Source organism: Sus scrofa, chromosome 12 (assembly GCF_000003025.6).
Source record: "Sus scrofa isolate TJ Tabasco breed Duroc chromosome 12, Sscrofa11.1, whole genome shotgun sequence".
Classification (NCBI taxonomy): Eukaryota; Metazoa; Chordata; class Mammalia; order Artiodactyla; family Suidae; genus Sus; species Sus scrofa.
Window position 1 is genome coordinate 6,384,106 of NC_010454.4, and position 18,308 is coordinate 6,402,413.

The 18,308-nt window shown below is 61.0% G+C and overlaps 1 protein-coding gene across 1 annotated transcript; it reads left to right on the plus strand.

Annotated features, from left to right (window-relative positions):
* Positions 1,302–17,349, plus strand: GRIN2C (glutamate ionotropic receptor NMDA type subunit 2C). Its single transcript, XM_021066670.1, is given in 17 exon segments — positions 1,302–1,443; positions 4,703–5,116; positions 7,903–8,501; positions 8,800–8,914; positions 9,893–10,104; positions 10,255–10,420; positions 10,739–10,892; positions 12,170–12,295; positions 12,560–12,789; positions 13,137–13,297; positions 13,795–13,982; positions 15,176–15,289; positions 15,292–15,407; positions 15,804–16,245; positions 16,248–16,460; positions 16,463–16,528; positions 16,531–17,349. Coding segments are annotated over 16 exon segments (3,684 nt in total). The 5' UTR covers positions 1,302–1,443; positions 4,703–4,717; the 3' UTR covers positions 16,914–17,349.

Sequence of the window (18,308 nt, forward strand, 5' to 3'; positions counted from 1 at the left end):
CGCGGCGGACTCGAGGAAAGGACGCGGGCGAGGCGCCCAAGACGTTCGTCTCCTGGGTCGCCGAGCCCTCCGGCTCCTAATTAGCCCGGCGCCGCCGCACCGTAGGGCAGGGGGCGCTGCGGGGACAAGGAGGCTGGGCTGCAAGGCCCCGCAACTGTTGCTGCTGGAAGCCAGGGGGAGGGTGGGGGAGCGGGGCCGGGAGCTGGGGTCATGGCTGGGATCGGCCAGAGCGAAGGGGGTTGGGGAGGGCACGGAGCAGAGAGCACGAAAGGGGGCTGTCGGTGGCTCCGCAGCCCGGCCCCTGCTTCCGGAGGTCTGCTGAGCACCTACTGCGCGCACCTGCCTTCACACCGCCACCGTTTCACCCGCTGTGAGTCCCCCAGGTCCTTCTTCCTCTCCTCCGCCTGGCAAAGCGCTCCCTCGACTGACCTCAGGGAATCAGTGTGGGCTTCACCCCTAGTGGGATCTTCCCAAATCACCCGACACCCGGCAGACCCAGGCCCTGAGGGGCGGGAAAGGAAGGGTGGGCCTGGGAAGAGGACCAGGGGGAGCCGTGAGCCCCCGCGCCGTGGGCCCTGGCTGCCTCACCGACAGGTTGCCGCTGGTCTCCTGGGGCTTCGACCAGGATCCTCGACGGCGGGGAGGGAAGCCCCGGGCCTCCTGCTGTGGAAGGCAGTTTGTCCCTAGGCCTAGGCGGGCAGGGCCAGGGCCATGCGGAGACAAAGCACCCAGCGGCCTGAAAATCCCAAAGGTGCGTCCCAAGATCCATCAAAAGACCCTCCTGGGTGATCGGTTCCCGTCGGGCCTGAGACACACCCCACAGGTCCCAGCCCGTCCCCGGCCCTCCGGCCCTCCGGAGGTGGCACAGCCCCCGCTCAGACCTGACCCAGGCCGTTGAGAAATTGAGGAAAGGAACTTCGAGTTGGGGCTCTATGTCCGAGCCGTCTAGTTTCTGGCGGCTAGTCAGATTTGAGGCCACTCCTGAACTCCGTACTAGAAACTGGAGCAGGAACGTGCTGGGGTCCGGGTAGGCCGGGAACCGGACTCCTGGGTTCGCCCTGGGGCAGGCCTGGGTCCGTACCCATCCACAGCCTCGCCTGCCAGGTGAGCTCGGCGCCCCGCGCCGCAGGGCTTGGGGTGGTGACCCAGCTTGAGGGCAGTGGGCACGGGGAGTCTGGGAGCCGAGGACGCCCGCAGAGGGTAGCAGCAAGGCGGGGGGCGCGGAGTGCGTGGTGCCCAGTTTGGCCGCCAGGAGGCGTGGCGCTGGTCCCTGCCGCCCGGAGTCGCCGCCGCCGCCGCCGCATCGCGAGTGTCCTTGAGCCGCGGGTGACGGTGGCTCTCGTCGCTCGCGCCCCCTCCTCCCGCGGGGGGGAGCCTGATGCCACGTTCCCTATGAATTATTTATCGCTGGCCTAAAAATACCCCGAACTTCACAGCCCGAGTGTAAGAGATTCCCCCGGGGGTCCGGGCGAAATCAGCGGGGAGGGGGGAGTTAGTCTTGGAGGAGGGAGACCTCGGTGCCCGCGCCAGTGGGGGCAGGATGGAGGGGTGGTCTTCTCGCCTGACGCCTGGGTTCGGGTTTTAGCTCGGCAAAAGGGAGGGGGGGGAAACCCGACGGCCGAGCCTAGGCGGCTCACCCGGAGGGCAGAGGCTCCAGAGGAGCCGCGCAGCCGGGGTCCCTCGGCTCCCGGGAAGCAGCGAGGCTGGTGGGTGGGGCCGACTCCCGGGACCAGAGGCTCCTGGCCTGGGAGAGGGGGCCGCCGTCAGCGGTCTGGAGTGTGAGTGTGTGTGCACGTCCGTGTGCGGGAACCGCGGGAGATTGGGGGAGCAGGGAGGGCAGAGGCGCCCTAAGCCGATGGAAGTGCTCCTCCGGCTGGGCTGTTCGAGGTGACGCAGAGTGTCCCGAAGCCCCACCATTGCCACCCTCCTCTGGGCTTTTTTGCAGCCCAGTGTTCATCACATATTAACAGCCCAGTTTGTGAAAGGCGTGGATGCCAAGTGGGTGGGCAGAGGTGTCCAGTCAACAGTCCCGTGTGGGCGCGGGCATTACGGAGGCTCACATTCCTGCCACTGGGCAGAATGACGGGAGCCATTGCAGAGGCTCCCCAACACAGGAGAGATGGGGGGAGCAGCTGGCCTAGAGCCAGACCCAGACCCTCTGGCTTCTCACCCGTGTGTCCAGAGCCTGGATGGAGTACGGCAGAACCTCTGTGGGAGAGGGATTTAGGGTGGGCTCTGAAAATTCTGGAATTTGTCATGTGGACAAGAGAGGAGGTGGGAAGAGGACATTCTAGCCTGAGGGAGCAGCAGAGCAAAGGCCGGGAGAGGAGGATGGGGCGGGGGCTGTCTGGCCACCACACTGGTGAGAGTGTGGGGTCCACTGGGGGAGGACCGTTGGTTGGGGTCAGGGTGTGTGGGGTTCTATCCATGGACCAAGGTGTCTGGATGTCACCTGTGGGCACCAGGGAGCAGCTGTGCCTTTTGAGGAGAGGGCGGTGGCCAGAGGAATGTTTCAGGCCAGTGGCACAGGTGGGGAGGGAGGGGGGAGGCCCGGGGGAGGCAAGTGAGAGATGGGACCAGGCCAGGGCTTGGTGAGACCCTCCTGCCTTGTGGGGGAGGCTGGATGCCATGTGATTCCAGGGCTCTGGAGCCCAAATCTCTTGGGTCTGCCCATTGCTATTTGAGGCTCACCTTCCCATCAGAGAGAATCTCTGGGGGCAGTACCCCCTTGGACTTGAGGGATGACCTGGTCCCTTCATCTAGAATCACATTGTCCAAGCAAAAAATTGAGATCCACATTAGAAAAAATTTAAAAAGTGGTGAAATGAATTCTAATGCTGTATTGCAGTTAACTCAATGTATCAAAAATATTTTCTCAGGGACTTCTCTTGTGGCTCAGTGGGTTAAGGATCCAGTGTTGTCACTGCAGCGGCTTGGGTCACTGCTATGGCACGGGTTTGATTCCTGGCCTGGGAATTCCTCATGCCATGGGCCAAAAAATATTTTTTTTTCAACATGGAACCAGTGATAAGAATATGAATGAGATTTTGAAAAAATACTCAGCCTTCGATATCCAGCATGTATTTTACACTTACAGCATACCTCAATTTGGACGAGCCAGATTTAAGGGTCCAGCAGTTACACATGACTGGTGGGTGCTGTGTGGAACAGTGCAGGTCTGGAGCTCAGAGCTGGGAGGCGGGGTGGGGGAGCTTCAGGCTTCCCAGAGGATGGGGAACCTGCAGGGATGGGCAGAGATGAGCACAGAGAGGATTTACAAAGGGAGCGACAAGCACGACTGTGCCATTTTCAGGCTGAATTTGGAATCTGATGGGAGGTAGCCACGGGCTCGGCATGCTGGGGGTCTAAGTCACTGTCCTAGTAGACCATTCAAGGGGAAGACCTCAAGGGCACGAAAAATGAGTGATGTAATCCCTCCCCTGCCCCAAATCCTGTCTTCTCACCCTGAAATGAACCCAGGCCCAGCCTGGTCGCCCTCTGGTTCTTCCCCATTCAGAAGTTTTGTCGGGGATGAGATGGAGATGGAGAGGCTGGCAGAGCTGTGTCCAGTGGCCAGCCGGGAGGGGCAGCTGTATCTGTGGGCACCAGTCCCTGGCGTGGCTGTTGGTCCCAAGCCAAAGCAATGATCTTTAGCAGGGATATGCGTCAGGCCCTCGGGTTAGGCTAAAAAATCGCTCACATCAGCGATGTGAGTTCCCTGGTGGCCTAGCCGTTGAGGATCTGGCGTTGTTACTGCTGTGGTGTGAGTTGGATCCCTGGCCCTGGAAACAGCCAAAAAAAAAAAAAAAAAAATTCCCTCACACCACCGATGGCCTTTGGAGGCAGCTCATGCATGAGATACCTCATGGTTTCAGGTGACCCCAAGCTGTGACAAGTCAGTGGTGTCACGCTCTTGCTGTGGGAGAGCTGGTACTAACTGGGGCTTGGGTGGGGGAGGGATGTCCAGTGTCCAGGAGGAGGGGCCTCTCTGCCAGGCGGGGTTATGCAAAGCAGGGCCCTTGGAGATGTTAGGTTCCGTTTAGGATGGAGGAGGGGTGTGTGTGTGTGTGTGTGTGTGTGTGTGTGTGTGTGTGGTGTGTGTGCGCTACATGAGCTGCCTTCCTTCCCCCGGCTGTTGAGCTGTCGAAGCTGGATAAGGATGCTGATAACAGCCCTCGCACTGCTGCGAAGTAGGGCCTGTGATTACTGCCGGCAAGAAACCATGGCTCAGAGAGGCCAGGCAACTTCCCCAAGATCACACAGTTAGTACGTGGCAGAATCGGGGCTTGGACTCGGGTCTCTCTGACTCAAATCCCTACCCTTGGCACCAGATTAGCACTGGTGGTGTACCTTCCTGGGGCAGAACCCGGATGGGTGAGTTTCCACAGGCCTGGCCTCTCTCACCAAGCATGTTATTCACAGTAGAATGGAAATAACCTATCCTGGCAGCGTTCTCCCCGGCCCCTGTCCTCTGGGCTGGGCATGGATGCTCAGCTAACCTCTCTGTCTCTTTCTCTTTGTCTGTGTCTGTCTGTCTGTTTCCCTCTTTCTCGGCCTCTCTCTGTGGAGGTTTCTCCCTCCTCTCTTTCATCCTCTGGATGCGTGTCCCTCTGCTGCTGGCCCCGCCTCCTCTCTGTCCCTTCGTCCTCTCTCCCCGTGTCTCTGCCTCCCTTCCTCTGTGCCCATCCCGGTCTCTCTGCAGGACCCTCCGGTGGACATGGGTGGGGCCCTTGGGCCGGCCCTGTTGCTCACCTCGCTCCTTGGGGCCTGGGCAGGGCCAGGCCCAGGGCAGGGCGAGCAGGCTCTGACGGTGGCCGTGGTGTTTGGCAGCTCGGGGCTGCCGCAGGCCCAGGCCCGTATCCGCCTGACTCCGCAGAGCTTCCTGGACCTGCCCCTGGAGATCCAGCCGCTCACCGTGGGGGTCAACAACACCAACCCCAGCAGTCTTCTCACCCAGATCTGCGGGCTCCTGGGCGCTGCCCACGTCCACGGCATCGTCTTTGAGGACAACGTGGGCACAGAGGCCGTGGCCCAGATCCTCGACTTCATCTCCTCCCAGACCCACGTGCCTATCCTCAGCATCAGTGGGGGCTCTGCTGTGGTCCTCACCCCCAAGGTGCCTGTTCACAGTCGTGCCCCTACATCCCTTGAGCCCGGAGCTGGGCTGGGGCTGGTGGAGTCGGGCTGAGTCTGGGCCAGGGAGACCCTTAGGTCCTGGGGAGCTGGGATTGGGTGGACCCAGGAAGGAGATGGGGGCTGAGGGAGGAGAAGGCGATGGAATTGAAAGTCCCATGTTCTAGAAGATAAACTTTCTGGGTTGCTTTCACATTTGTGTCTGGACGAAGGATGGGCAGGTGGCAAGTCCACCTCTGGTTCAGGGGCAGTCCTGGCCAGGACTTCTCCCTGCTTCTCTGGCCTTTCTTGATCAGGCTCCAGACCCAGGGACGAAGGGCCAGGCTGGGCATGGGATCTGATTTAGCTGACCAGCAGGTCACTGTCCATGGCCTGGGAGAGGCCTGCCCTCCCAGAATCTGCTGTCCTGTGGGTAAACACACATTCACCTGCAATCACAGCTGGGATCCGTGTCCTGGAGGAAAAGCACAGAATGCCATGAGGGTGCCTAATGGGGACCCTTCTGGGTTGGGACTTGATCAGAGAAACTTGTTTAAAAAGTTTTTTTTTTTTTTTTTTTTTTTTGGAGTTCCCGTCATGGCATAGTGGCTAACGAATTCGACTAGGAACCATGAGGTTGCAGGTTCGGTCCCTGCCCTTGCTCAGTGGGTTAACGATCTGGCGTTGCCGTGAGCTGTGGTGTAGGTTGCAGACGCGGCTTGGATCCCACGTTGCATAGGCCTGTGGCTACAGCTCCGATTAGACCCCTAGCCTGGGAACCTCCATATGCCACGGGAGCGGCCCAAAGAAAGAGCAAAAAGACAAAAAAAAAAAAAAGTTTTTTTTTTTCTTTTGTCTTTTAGCCTTTTCTAGGGCCACTTCCTGCGGCATATGGAGGTTCCCAGGCTAGGGGTCTAATCAGAGCTGTAGCCACTCACTGGCCTACGCCAGAGCCACAGCAACGTGGGATCTGAGCCGAGTCTGCAACCTACACCACAGATCATGGCTACACCGGATCCTTAACCCACTGAGCAAGCCCAGGGACCAAACCCACAACCTCATGATTCCTAGTCGGATTAGTTAACCACTGCGCCACAACGGAAACTCCTTTTTTTGCTTTTTTTTTAAAGGGCTGCACCTGTAGCATATGGAAGGTCCCAGGCTAGGTGTTGAATCAGAGCTGCAACTGCCAGCCTACACCACAGCCACAGCAACTCAGGATCCAAGCCGCACCTTCGACCTACACCAGAGTTTACAGCAACCCCAGATCCTTAACCCACTCAGCGAGGCCAGGGATCGAACCCACGTCCTCATGGATACTAGTTGGGTTGGTAACCCACTGAGCCACAATGGGAACTCTGTGTTTTTAATGATGGGGGATTTTGGTCATTCATAAAAGCAGAAGAGAATAGGAGTTCCCACTGTGGTGCAGTTGGTTAGGAATCCGACTGCAGCAGCTCAGGTTGCTATGGAGGTGCAGGTTCGATTCCCTGCTGGGAGCAGTGGGTTAAAGGATCCAGCGCTGCTGCAGCTGCCATGTAAGTTGAAGCTGTAGCTCAGATTCGGTCTCTGACCTGGGAACTTCCATAGGCTTCAGTTGTGGCCATAAAAAAAAAAAAGTAGGCTATAATGACCCCACATACCCCTCACCCACCCCTGGCTGACCATGCCTCACCTTTACCTCCATTCCCCCTCTTCTGCATTATTCTGAAGCAAAGCCCAGACACAATATTTATTCCATCCATAAACACTTCAGTACACATCTCCAGATAATAGGGCTTTAAAATAATAAAACCACTGTATATAAATAAAAATCCTTAACATCATAAAATATCCGGGCAGTCTCATAAATGTCATAAACGTTTATTTTCAAGTCTGTTGGCTCCACTCGGGAGCCAAATTATGTTCCCACGTGGCAATTGGTTGGTATGACTTCCGAGTCTCCATGTCAAAGTTTCTCCTCCCCTTTTTTCTTTGCGATTTGTTTGCTGAAGGAACTGGAGTACTTGCCCCATAGAGTTTTCTCAGGGTTTCTTTTTTAAAAGATTGGGACAGTGGCAGTGGGGTGAAATCCTGGAGGAGCTGTGGTGGCATCAGGGAGCCCATAGTTAGGAGAGGACAGTGCTGGCCCATGCTCAAGTTGGCAGTGTGGTGGCCGCAGGCAGTGGAGAGGAGGAACTTTCTTCTCATCCCCAGGGCTCCGTGGACGGTACTTGCCTTTGGGCCTGACTGTAGCTCTCAGCTCGGTGGTTCTCCACCCTTACAGCGCTTTAGAAAAATACAGGAGTTCCCGTCGTGGCGCTGAGCTGTGGTGTAGGTCGCAGATGTGGCTCGGATCCTGCGTTGCTGTGGCTGTGGTGTAGGCCGGCAGCTACAGCTCCGATTGGATCCCTACCTGGGAACCTCCACATGCCGCAGGTGGGGCCCCAAAAAGAAAAAAACAGTGCAGACTCCTAGCGTATGATCTCTGAGATTCGCATGCAGTTGGTCTCGGCTGGAGGGCTCAGGAGGCGTCTGAGGAGCTTGTTGGAATACAGGTTCCTGGGGTCAGGCTCCGAGATTCCGATCCAGTTGGTGTGCATTGTGCCCCAGAATCTGCATTTCCAACAAGCTCCCTGGTGACGCTGCTGCTGGTGGTCAGCGGTCCAGCATTGGTTCAGTGGGGGCCGGGCACGAATTCTTCAAAAAGGTCTCCAAGGAGATTCTAATGGGCCGCAGGCGGGGCGGGGCGGGCGGGGCAGTTTTCGCCCCGCCCCCACTCAGCCCCGCCCCGCCCCGCCCCGCCCCCAGGAACCGGGCTCCGCCTTCCTGCAGCTGGGCGTGTCCCTGGAGCAGCAGCTGCAGGTGCTGTTCAAGGTGCTGGAGGAGTACGACTGGAGCGCGTTCGCCGTCATCACCAGCCTGCACCCGGGCCACGCGCTCTTCCTCGAGGGCGTGCGTGCCGTCGCCGACGCCAGCTACCTGGGCTGGCGGCTGCTGGACGTGCTTACGCTGGAGCTGGGCCCCGGCGGGACCCGCGCGCGCACCCAGCGCCTGTTGCGCCAGATCGACGCCCCGGTGTTGGTGGCCTACTGCTCACGCGAGGAGGCCGAGGTGCTCTTCGCTGAGGCGGCACAGGCCGGCCTGGTGGGGCCCGGGCACGTGTGGCTGGTGCCCAACCTGGCTCTGGGCAGTACCGACGCGCCCCCCGCCGTCTTCCCCGTGGGCCTCATCAGCGTCGTCACCGAGAGCTGGCGCCTCAGCCTGCGCCAGAAGGTCCGCGACGGCGTGGCCATCCTGGCCCTGGGCGCCCACAGCTACCGGCGCCAGCACGGCGCCCTTCCCGCCCCGGCTGGGGACTGCCGCAGCCACCCCGGGCCCGTCAGCCCTGCCCGGGAGGCCTTCTACAGGTTGGCACCTGCTCGGGGCACGGGAGTGAGGGGGGCGCTTCAGAGAACCTGGTGGCGGTGAGCTTGGGCTCACTGGCCACAACCTCACTAGCTCTGTGCCCGGGGATAAGTCACCTCACCTCTCTGGGTCTTCATTTCTTAAGTTGAGAACAGAGCGGGGTGTGAGGGTGTGGCAAGGATTTCGGGGAGACAGAACAGCAAGTACACAAATGGTACCTGTTGTGGGGGGAGGGGGCGTCTGGCCCTGGGCAGGGGTGCAGGCAGAGCTAAGGGGACTTTGGCTTCTGCTCCCTCACAGGCACCTACTCAATGTCACCTGGGAGGGCCGGGACTTCTCCTTCAGCCCTGGTGGGTACCTGGTCCAGCCCACCATGGTGGTGATCGCCCTCAACCGGCACCGCCTCTGGGAGATGGTGAGAAGGGGGTGAGCCCAGGGGCCCTCGGTATCCTTTCATTTGTCCCCCCCTCTTGTCACATAGCTGAGTGAAGAGTCTTTTCTGTCCCTTATGCAGCTCCTCATCCTTCAGGTCTCAGATGAAACATCTCCACTGAGAAACCTCCCAGGGCCCCCGGCAGGGGCGGGGGTGAGGCACCTCTGCTCTGGGCCCCCACCACACCCTGGCCTCCTTTCACTATAGAAACTATCAGGCACTCTGATGACATAGTCCTGCCTCTGGAGGAGTAGCTCACAGCTGTGCCACTGAACATGAAAACAAATAGAATTTGGGGAGACCATTGCTGAAGAAGAAATGTTTGCAAAGCATTGTGGGAGTAGAGAGAAGGGGCAGAAATTAGTGTTGTCTTCAAAAGAGGAAACTGGGAAAGGTGTCACAGAAATTGGGACATTTGGGCTGGGCTATAGATGGTTGAGTAGGAGCCCACCGGGAGGGAATGCTAGCTTGGAAGAGACAGAGGAGAAGGAGGGTTTAGGGCATTTTTAAGTGATATGTTTGAGGGTGTGGGGACTAGGAAAGAAGGGTGGTGGGGTGATGGAGAGAAGTTGGACCTGAGCTCCAAGGGCCTTGAGTGCTGGGTTAAGGACTTTATATGGAGGTCAAGCGACCAAGTGTGGTGAGACAGGCTCAGGTCTGGGCTTTAGGAAGGTGCCCTGAGCCAGCGGCTGTGTGGAAACTGGAATGGAATGTGCAGGGACCAGAGGCTGAGGGAGACTGCAAGGAGGCCTCCTTTCCAGCCACGCCAGCCCCTTGCCCCAACTCTCCTGTTGTCCAAATGTTCCTGCCCCAGGCTCTGCTCTGTCCTGCCCCAAGCATCCCTAGATGAGGGAGGGGGGGTTCCTGGCCCTGGGAGGCCCCACCCAGAGGTCCCATCTGTGGGAGGAGGGGGTGGAAGTAGGGCTGAAGGTCACGGCTGAGGCTGGTCACCCTCTGCAGGTGGGGCGCTGGGACCATGGCATTCTCCACATGAAGTATCCGGTGTGGCCTCGCTACAGCGCCTCCCTGCAGCCCGTGGTGGACAGCCGGCACCTGACGGTGGCCACGCTGGAAGAGCGACCTTTTGTCATCGTGGAGAGCCCTGATCCTGGCACTGGCGGCTGCGTGCCCAACACGGTGCCCTGCCGCCGGCAAAGCAATCACACCTTCAGGTCTGCGAGAACACACGGGGGGCCCGGTGTGAGCCACGTGCTGGCGGGCGTCGTGTGTGTCTCCTGCTCGGGTGTGGGGGCGGGCAGGGGCCCGCGTGCCGGGTGGGGAGGGGCTGCTGGCTCTGAGTCCGGGTGGTCTCTTGGCGGCAGCAGCGGTGACGCGGCGCCCTACACCAAGCTTTGCTGTAAGGGCTTCTGCATTGACATCCTCAAGAAGCTGGCCAAGGTGGTCAAGTTCTCCTACGACCTGTACCTGGTGACCAACGGCAAGCACGGCAAGAGGGTGAGCGGCGTGTGGAACGGCATGATCGGGGAGGTAGGCCCGCCCCCAGGCCGCCCGCCTGCTGCCCCGGCCCCCCCTCCATCAGCCACGCACAGGTGGGGTGTTTCCCCCTGTGCAGGGAATCAGTCAGGGTGGGATCCAGACCCAGCTCCCAGGGGTCTCCGAGCTGGCAGGGGGACTGTGCGGTCCCCAGCGATGGCCCCTGGGAGCTCAGTCGTGACAGTGGAGCTCTGAGGACCCCAGGTGGGAACAACAGATTCTGCTGGTGGGTGCTGGGAGGGGGCCGGGAGGGGAGTGCGGGGGCACCCCAGCCTGGGGGAGCCCCTCCTCCGACCCGGGCGTGCCCCCCAGGTCTACTACAAGCGGGCGGACATGGCCATTGGCTCCCTCACCATCAACGAGGAGCGCTCCGAGATCGTGGACTTCTCGGTGCCCTTCGTGGAGACGGGCATCAGCGTGATGGTGGCACGCAGCAACGGCACCGTCTCCCCCTCGGCCTTCCTGGGTGCGGCTCGGCGTGGGCGGGTGGGGTGCCGAGGGGCCCGAGAAGTGGGTGTGTGGCGGTGCGGTGCCTGGCACCGGCCCTCAGAGGGCAAGCACTGCAGCCTTGGGTGCCTCGGAGGCTGGCCAGAGGGGACACGTCGCCGTTCCGTCCTGAGCCTGGGTGAGGGTGGGGGCCTGGGGAACTGGATAAAAGGTGACACCATTGTGAGGGACAGGGAAACCAGGAAGCAGGCTGGCGTCAGGAGGTGCCTAGTGGCCGGACACTGGAACTAAGAGAGGATATCCATGCCAGTTTCGACTTGATTAGAAAGTCGCCATTGCTGGGCCAGCTCCCTGGTACCAGGCCCCATGCTAGTTGCTGGGATCTGGTCGTAGTCCTGGCCTTCCCAGAGCACCCAGTCCAGAGGTCAGGTGGGACTTGCAGTGTGGGGTGGTCCAGAGAGCAGTTAAGGACAGGTGAGTCCTTTGGCCCGGACCCGAGCAGGGAATCCTAGGTCTGCCCCTTCCTGCGGTGTGGCCTTTGGTAGGTTACTGAACCTCTCTGAGCAGGGTTCCTCAGCCACAGGGAAGGCAACAGACTCCACTTCACAGGATGGGCGTTGCATCAAAAGGAGCCAAGGCCTTTGGCAGCAATGACGTCTCACTTACAGAGACTGAAATGATTTTGTCAAAAACCTCAGGTTGGTCTCCGCAGCCCCTTAGGCCTTGGTGTCTGTGTCAGTAGGATGAGGAGGAAGACGACTTCGGAGCTCTGATTTCAGGCAGAACAGCAGCTCACCCAGGCTGGGCAGGCAGGGGCGTTCCAGACCCGGAGTGTCATCAGCAGCGGTGCCGGCCGCCAGGGAGGAGAGCTTGCCCAAGTGGCTTCGCAGGGGCCGGGGGGCGGCGGGGATGGAGGAGCTCGCAGGCTGGGGGCTGGGAGAGGAAAGGGAAGAAGCTGGGCCGTAGACCCTCTTTGGTGAAGGGCAGTGGGGGGAAGAGGGAGATGAGAGCCAGGGGCCATGTGGCATCACCGGGAGGTTTCCTAGGGCGGGTGATGGGACCCTGTCCCAGGGCAGATGGAGCAGGGAGACCAAGAATGCTGGCCAGCCTGACCTCCCGGGGTCGGGGGTCTCCCCTGGGGCTCCATTGCTCTGAGAATCAGAGACCCCTCGATTCAGTCCGCGAGGCTGACAGTCCTGCTTTGACCACGTGGCTCTGCCTGTCTGCACCCGGCACTCGTGCGCTGCGGGTGCAAGGACCGCGCCGAGGCCTCTGAGCCCCTCCCTCTGTTGGCAGAGCCCTACAGCCCCGCCGTGTGGGTGATGATGTTTGTCATGTGTCTCACCGTGGTGGCCATCACCGTCTTCACGTTTGAGTACTTCAGCCCCGTCAGCTACAATCGGAACCTCACCAGTGGCAAGAGTAAGCTCCCGGCCTGGGCCTGGGCGGAGGGGTGGGCTCAGGGCTCTGGGGGCCTTTCAGAGAACCCCGGATCCTGCAGGGGGCCAATCCGATACACGGGAGACAAGCACAGGGAGTTGGCCTGCCCTGGGGTGGGCATGACCAGAGATGGGTCCCTAACCCTGGCCCCAGCCGAGACACAGCCATGGAGTGGGGGGGAGCTGAAACCTGAGCCCCTCTGGGCGGGGCACGGGGGGCCCCCAGCGTCCATCCTCTGGCCCCCAGAGTCCGGAGGCCCGTCCTTCACCATTGGCAAGTCCGTGTGGCTGCTGTGGGCTCTGGTCTTCAACAACTCGGTGCCCATCGAGAACCCCCGGGGCACCACTAGCAAGATCATGGTCCTGGTCTGGGCCTTCTTCGCCGTCATCTTCCTCGCCAGCTACACCGCCAACCTGGCCGCCTTCATGATCCAGGAGCAGTACATCGACACCGTGTCTGGCCTCAGTGACAAGAAGGTTCTGGAGCCGAGGCTGTGGGAGGGTCGGGGGATGCCACTGGCAGGGGCAGGCCTTGGGTGGGACATGGGGCAGTTGGAATCAGCGGAATTTGAACTGGAGGCAGGAGGAGGAAGGAGTCAGGGAGCCTGGTGTGAATGGCTCGGGTCCACTGACAAAGTGGTCTTGAGTAGGTCTCTTCCTGTCCCGGCCTCAGTTTCCCCATCTGTAAGACCCAGGCGTGGCCTGGCCCGTCTCTAAGACCATTCTGCCCTGGCCCTGCAAGTCTGGTCTACGGGGATGGGGTCGGGGCATCGGCACCTGGAAGGTGGGGGGAAGGATTCCAAATGGTCTGCCTCTGCCCGCAGTTTCAGCGGCCGCAAGATCAGTACCCACCCTTCCGCTTTGGCACAGTGCCCAATGGCAGCACGGAGCGGAACATCCGCAGCAACTACCGTGACATGCACACCCACATGGTCAAGTTCAACCAGCGCTCGGTGGAGGACGCGCTTACCAGCCTCAAGATGGGGTGGGTCCCGCAGTCCTGCACCCACCCTCTGACTCTCTCTACCCACATGTCTCCCCGAGAGACCCCAGGTGGGGATAGTGAGACTGGCTTGTCCTGTAGGCCTCCCGGGGAGGGGGCGAGGAGGGCTTGGGGCAGAGTAAAGCCTGAGTGGATGCCCACCAGAGCCCAGAGACGCAGCTTTGGTATTGACCAGGGATCAGCCTTGCCGGGAAGTGTTGATTATTGACCTTCTTGGAGTCTCGCTGGGCTGGGCAGGGAGGGTGTGTCCTCTGCAGGCAGGGAGCCCCTGGCTTCTCTGAGGAGGGTAGGTGGGGTTCCGAAGCTACGGTGGGAGTCTTCACTGCATCTAGTACCCAAGGGAACCAGAGGAGGCTCTGCCCACCCATCCTCCTGGGCAGTGGCCAGTGGGCTCATGTGGCCCAGACCCTGGTCAGGCCCCAGCTTTGGTGCCCTGCACCCCACGTGATCCCTGGCCTGAGGGCTCAGCCTGTCCCCAGGAAGCTGGATGCCTTCATCTACGACGCCGCTGTCCTCAACTACATGGCGGGCAAGGATGAGGGCTGCAAGCTGGTCACCATTGGCTCCGGCAAGGTCTTTGCCACCACCGGCTATGGCATCGCCATGCAGAAGGACTCCCACTGGAAGCGGGCCATAGACCTGGCGCTCCTGCAGTTCCTGGGGGACGGTGGGTGCAGCCACTGGTGGGGGCTGAGACGGGTCCAGGGTGGGCCACAGACCCTGGGGTGAGATAGCTGCTGGCTGGCTGGTCAGCATCTCCACCACGGTTCTTGGAGTTCCCAGGGCCTGTGGGCAGGGAGAAAGGTCCCTGGGTGTGAGAGGCTGGCATGGTGGCTTGGTGGGGAGTTTTAGGGGCAGCTGGATGGAGACCTGGGCAGGGAGCAGGAATCAGAGTTGGGAAACGCCTGCAGGAGGAGAAGACAGGAGGCGCTCAGGCTGCACAGGGGGGCTGGGAATGTCTGAACTCCTTTATTTCCCCCCAGGACCCGAACCCTCCTCTTCCATCTTGAAATGACCCAGGGTAGTGCTAAGGGCCAGCCTCGTCCTAGAGCCTCGACCCGGGCTTGCCTTGGTATCAGGGGCTCACGTGTGTGAACAGTCTAGTGGGCCTGCCCCAAACCCAGCCCTGTTAGATAAATAACCGTCTGGGAGTTCCTGTCATGGCTCAGTGGTTAATGAACCCGACTAGGAACCATGAGGTTGCGGGGTCGATCCCTGGCCTCGCTCAGTGGGTTAAGGATCTGGCGTTGCCATGAGCTGTGGTGTAGGTCGCAGATGCGGCTCTGATCTGGCATTGGTGTGGCTCTGGCGTAGGCCAGTGAGTGGCTACAGCTCCGATTAGACCCCTAGCCTGGGAACCTCCATATGCTGTGGGTTCGGCCCTAGAAAAGACAGAAAGACAAAACAACAACAACAACAACAACAACAAAAAACAAAACCCAAAAAACCGTCTGGCTTTCCATCAGGGCCGTAGCATATTGCAAGTGATAACGATGAAGTGTCTGCACCCTCCTCAGAGGCCTCGGCCTTTGGTCTCTGTGTGCCCAGCTCCATGCCTGGCCCGGAGATGATCAATAAGTGACGAATAAATGAATGATAAGATGCACCCAGTCAATAAGCCTCTCCTGGGCAAGGGGAGCGCGGGGATGTCAAAGGCTGGCATTTCCCGCCAGCTCCCACTCTGCTCTCTTCTCTTCCTACTCATTGATGCCTCCTACCTCCAGTCCTCTCCCTGCCAGGCTGGATATCTGTGTGGTCCTACAGGGGCTGGTACTCTGGCCCCAGACCCTCCTTACTCCAGGCTTGGGTGAACACTGGGAGGGTCCTTCCTGAGCCAGGTGTGCCCCCCCCCCCCTCTAGGGGAGACCCAGAAGCTAGAGACGGTGTGGCTCTCGGGGATCTGCCAGAACGAGAAGAACGAGGTGATGAGCAGCAAGCTGGACATCGACAACATGGCAGGCGTCTTCTACATGCTGCTGTAGCCATGGGGCTGGCCCTGCTGGTCTTCGCCTGGGAGCACCTGGTGTACTGGAAGCTGCGCCACTCGGTGCCCAACACATCCCGGCTGGACTTCCTGCTGGCTTTCAGCAGGGTGGGTGACCACCCTGCCCTAGACAGACCCAGCCTCAGGGGCACCAACCCAGCTGAGCTAGCGCTAGCCACCACCCCATTTACAGATATAAAAACTGAGGTCCAGAGAGGTGCCAGCATCACACAGCAGATGAGAAGCAGAGCCCCTCTCCAAAAGGCAGGGCAGGACTTTGGAGCCAGGTTGACCAGGGTTCAAATCCTCACTGCCATTTACAAGCTGTCTGACTTTAGGAGGAGTTAACCTCTCCCAGCTGCCCAGAATAAGCGCTTGACAAATGTTAATTGTTTCCTGGGAATGAGAGATGCTCAGGCTGTGGCTTCCCACTGGGGCGGGGCGGGGCGGTCCCGGAGAGGAGGGCGCCGCTCACGGCATGTCTGTCCCCTCCCTACCGCCCAGGGCATCTACAGCTGCTTCAGCGGCGTGCAGAGCCTGGCCAGCCCCGCGCGGCCGCCCAGCCCGGACGTGACGGCCAGCTCAGCCCAGGCCAGCGTGCTCAAGATGCTGCAGGCGGCACGCGACATGGTGACCTCAGCGGGCGTGAGCAGCTCCCTGGACCGCGCCACGCGCACCATCGAGAGCTGGGGCGGCGGCGGCGGCGGCGGCCGCCGTGCGCCCCCGTCGCCCGCCTGCCCCGGCCCGCGGCCACCCACCCCCAGTCCTGCCCGCGAGCCGAGCCCCACGGGTCGGGGGCCACCAGGCGGGAGTCGCGCCGCGCTGGGGCGCAGGGTCCCGCAGCCCCCGGGCGGCCCCCCGACGTCCGAGCCCTCCCTCCCCGACGTCTCGCGGGCGTCGGGCTGGCGGGCCCGGGAGGCGCGGTGGCCAGTGCGGGCCGGAGCGGCTGCCGGCGCTTCTCGGCCTCCGAGCGGCGCGCGCTCCCGGAGCGCCCCCTGTCGCCGGATCGCTGCCACTACAGCTCCTTCCCTCGAGCCGACCGGTCGGGGCGCCCCTTCCTCCCACTCTTCCCGGAGCCCCCGGAGCCCGAGAACCTGCCGTTGCTCGGGCCGGAGCAGCTGGCCCGGCGGGAGGCCCTCCTGCGCGCGGCCTGGGCCCGGGGGTGCGCCCGCGCCACGCTTCCCTGCCCAGCTCGGTGGCCGAGACCTTCGCCCGGCCCAGCTCGGGGCCGCCCGCTGTGCCCGCCAGGCCTGCGGGCGCTTGACGCAGGCGCAGTCGATGCGGCTGCCGTCCTACCGCGAGGCCTGCCAGGAGGCGGTGTGGGCAGGGGCCCTCGCCTGGCCGCACGGACCGCACGCCTGCCTCCACGCCCATGCCCACCTGCCACTTTGCTGGGGCGCTGTCTGCCCTCACCTCCCACCCTGTGTCAGCCACGGCCCCTGGCTCCCTGCAGCTTGGCGGCCTCCGGGGCACAGGGACAGGACCCTAGGGCTGAGCACAGGCTACAGGGACAGTGGGGGGCTGGAAGAGGTCAGCAGGGTGGCCTGTGGGGTGCACGGCTTCCCCCGACCTTGCGCCTGGAGGCGGATCTCCAGCTTGGAGTCAGAAGTGTGAGGAAGGAGTCAGCTACTTTGGTTCCTGGGCAGCTGGAGTCTCCGCGTGGCCCTGCCAGCTTTCAGGGTCAGATAGGCTCAGGCTTTTATGGCTTCTGCCATGAAATTCTGGCCATTAGAGACCCAGTGACAGATGATGTCTTCATGGTCATTTTGGCGACCTCAGTAGCCTCAGGTACTGCTGTGGGCTGGGCTTTTGCTATCTTCTTATGCAAAACCCTTCCCAACTGGCCTGGAGTCACTGGGTGCAGTGGAGGCTCCCTGCCTGCTGGGAGCTGGTCCCCAGTCATGGCTGCTGGGGCTTTGGTGTGAGAGCACAGAGGCTGGAACTTGGCGTTGGGGCCGGGGCTGGGCCATCCTGCTCCTTGCTCCACCTGCCTGGAGTTTCTTGTCCTCAGAATGCTGGGACATTAAACAAACCTTTTACAACTCCCTGATCCTGGCTGCCTCATTCTGCATCCATGGAGGGGGCACACCAAGCCTGTAGGCAACAGGAGAATCATGGGAGTATCCCAGGTGGGCAGCTTCCTTTGTGGGCATATCCAGGAGGCAAGGCTGAGAGAGGGCTCCAGGCAGCAGAAGCCACTTGATATTCAGTGCCAGCTCCAGCCCACCGTGGTGCCAAATGTGACAAATGTACTCAGATGGGGGCTCTGGTGGTGATGGATGGAGTTCATCCTTCAGTCTCCTTGAAGAGAATGGCTCCTGCCAGGGGTCCCCATGGGAGCCTGACAACGTCAAGGTAGAAACGGCAAGGAGGTCTGTTGGGGGGACCTGCTGGGCTCTCCTGGGTCCTGGCCAACTGTATTTGCTCCCTGGTGGATGGACAGGGCTCGGAATGCCTGCTGTCTCTGGAAGCCGGCCCAGGGGGCTTCTGGGGTCGGGCATGGCTCAGCCTTCTGGCACTGGGATGCTCAGGAGGGAGGGAGCTCCAGGTCAGAGAATCTGTCCCCCATCTTTGTCCTCCCCTGTGGTGCCCATCCCCACCTACTTCCTCTGTCACATGTCGCTGGCTGTGACCATCTAAAAAGACAACTCTTGCATCCTCAGTGCTTTCACATCTGTGATTACTTTCAACCCCACAACAACTGAAGCAAGTGTTCATTTTTCCTTTCCTTCTGCAAACGGTGAGCATGACTGGCACCGTCAGAGCCTTTTCTAACTGTAACCAGTGTAGCCTGAGGCCTCACTACCCTCGACAGTTTGGGTGAAGCAGGGCAGAAAGGAGCTCCGCGTAGTAGGGAGGAGGCGGGGGGCCAAGCTGAATGCCCCCACCATGCGCAGCTGCTGCCCAATGTCCTTTCCCACACAGCTGCTTGCTGGCTCCCAGGAAGCTCAATCCCTTCTCCGGGCTCCAAGCACCCCCGGGGTTGAGGCCACGAAAACTGGAAGCTTT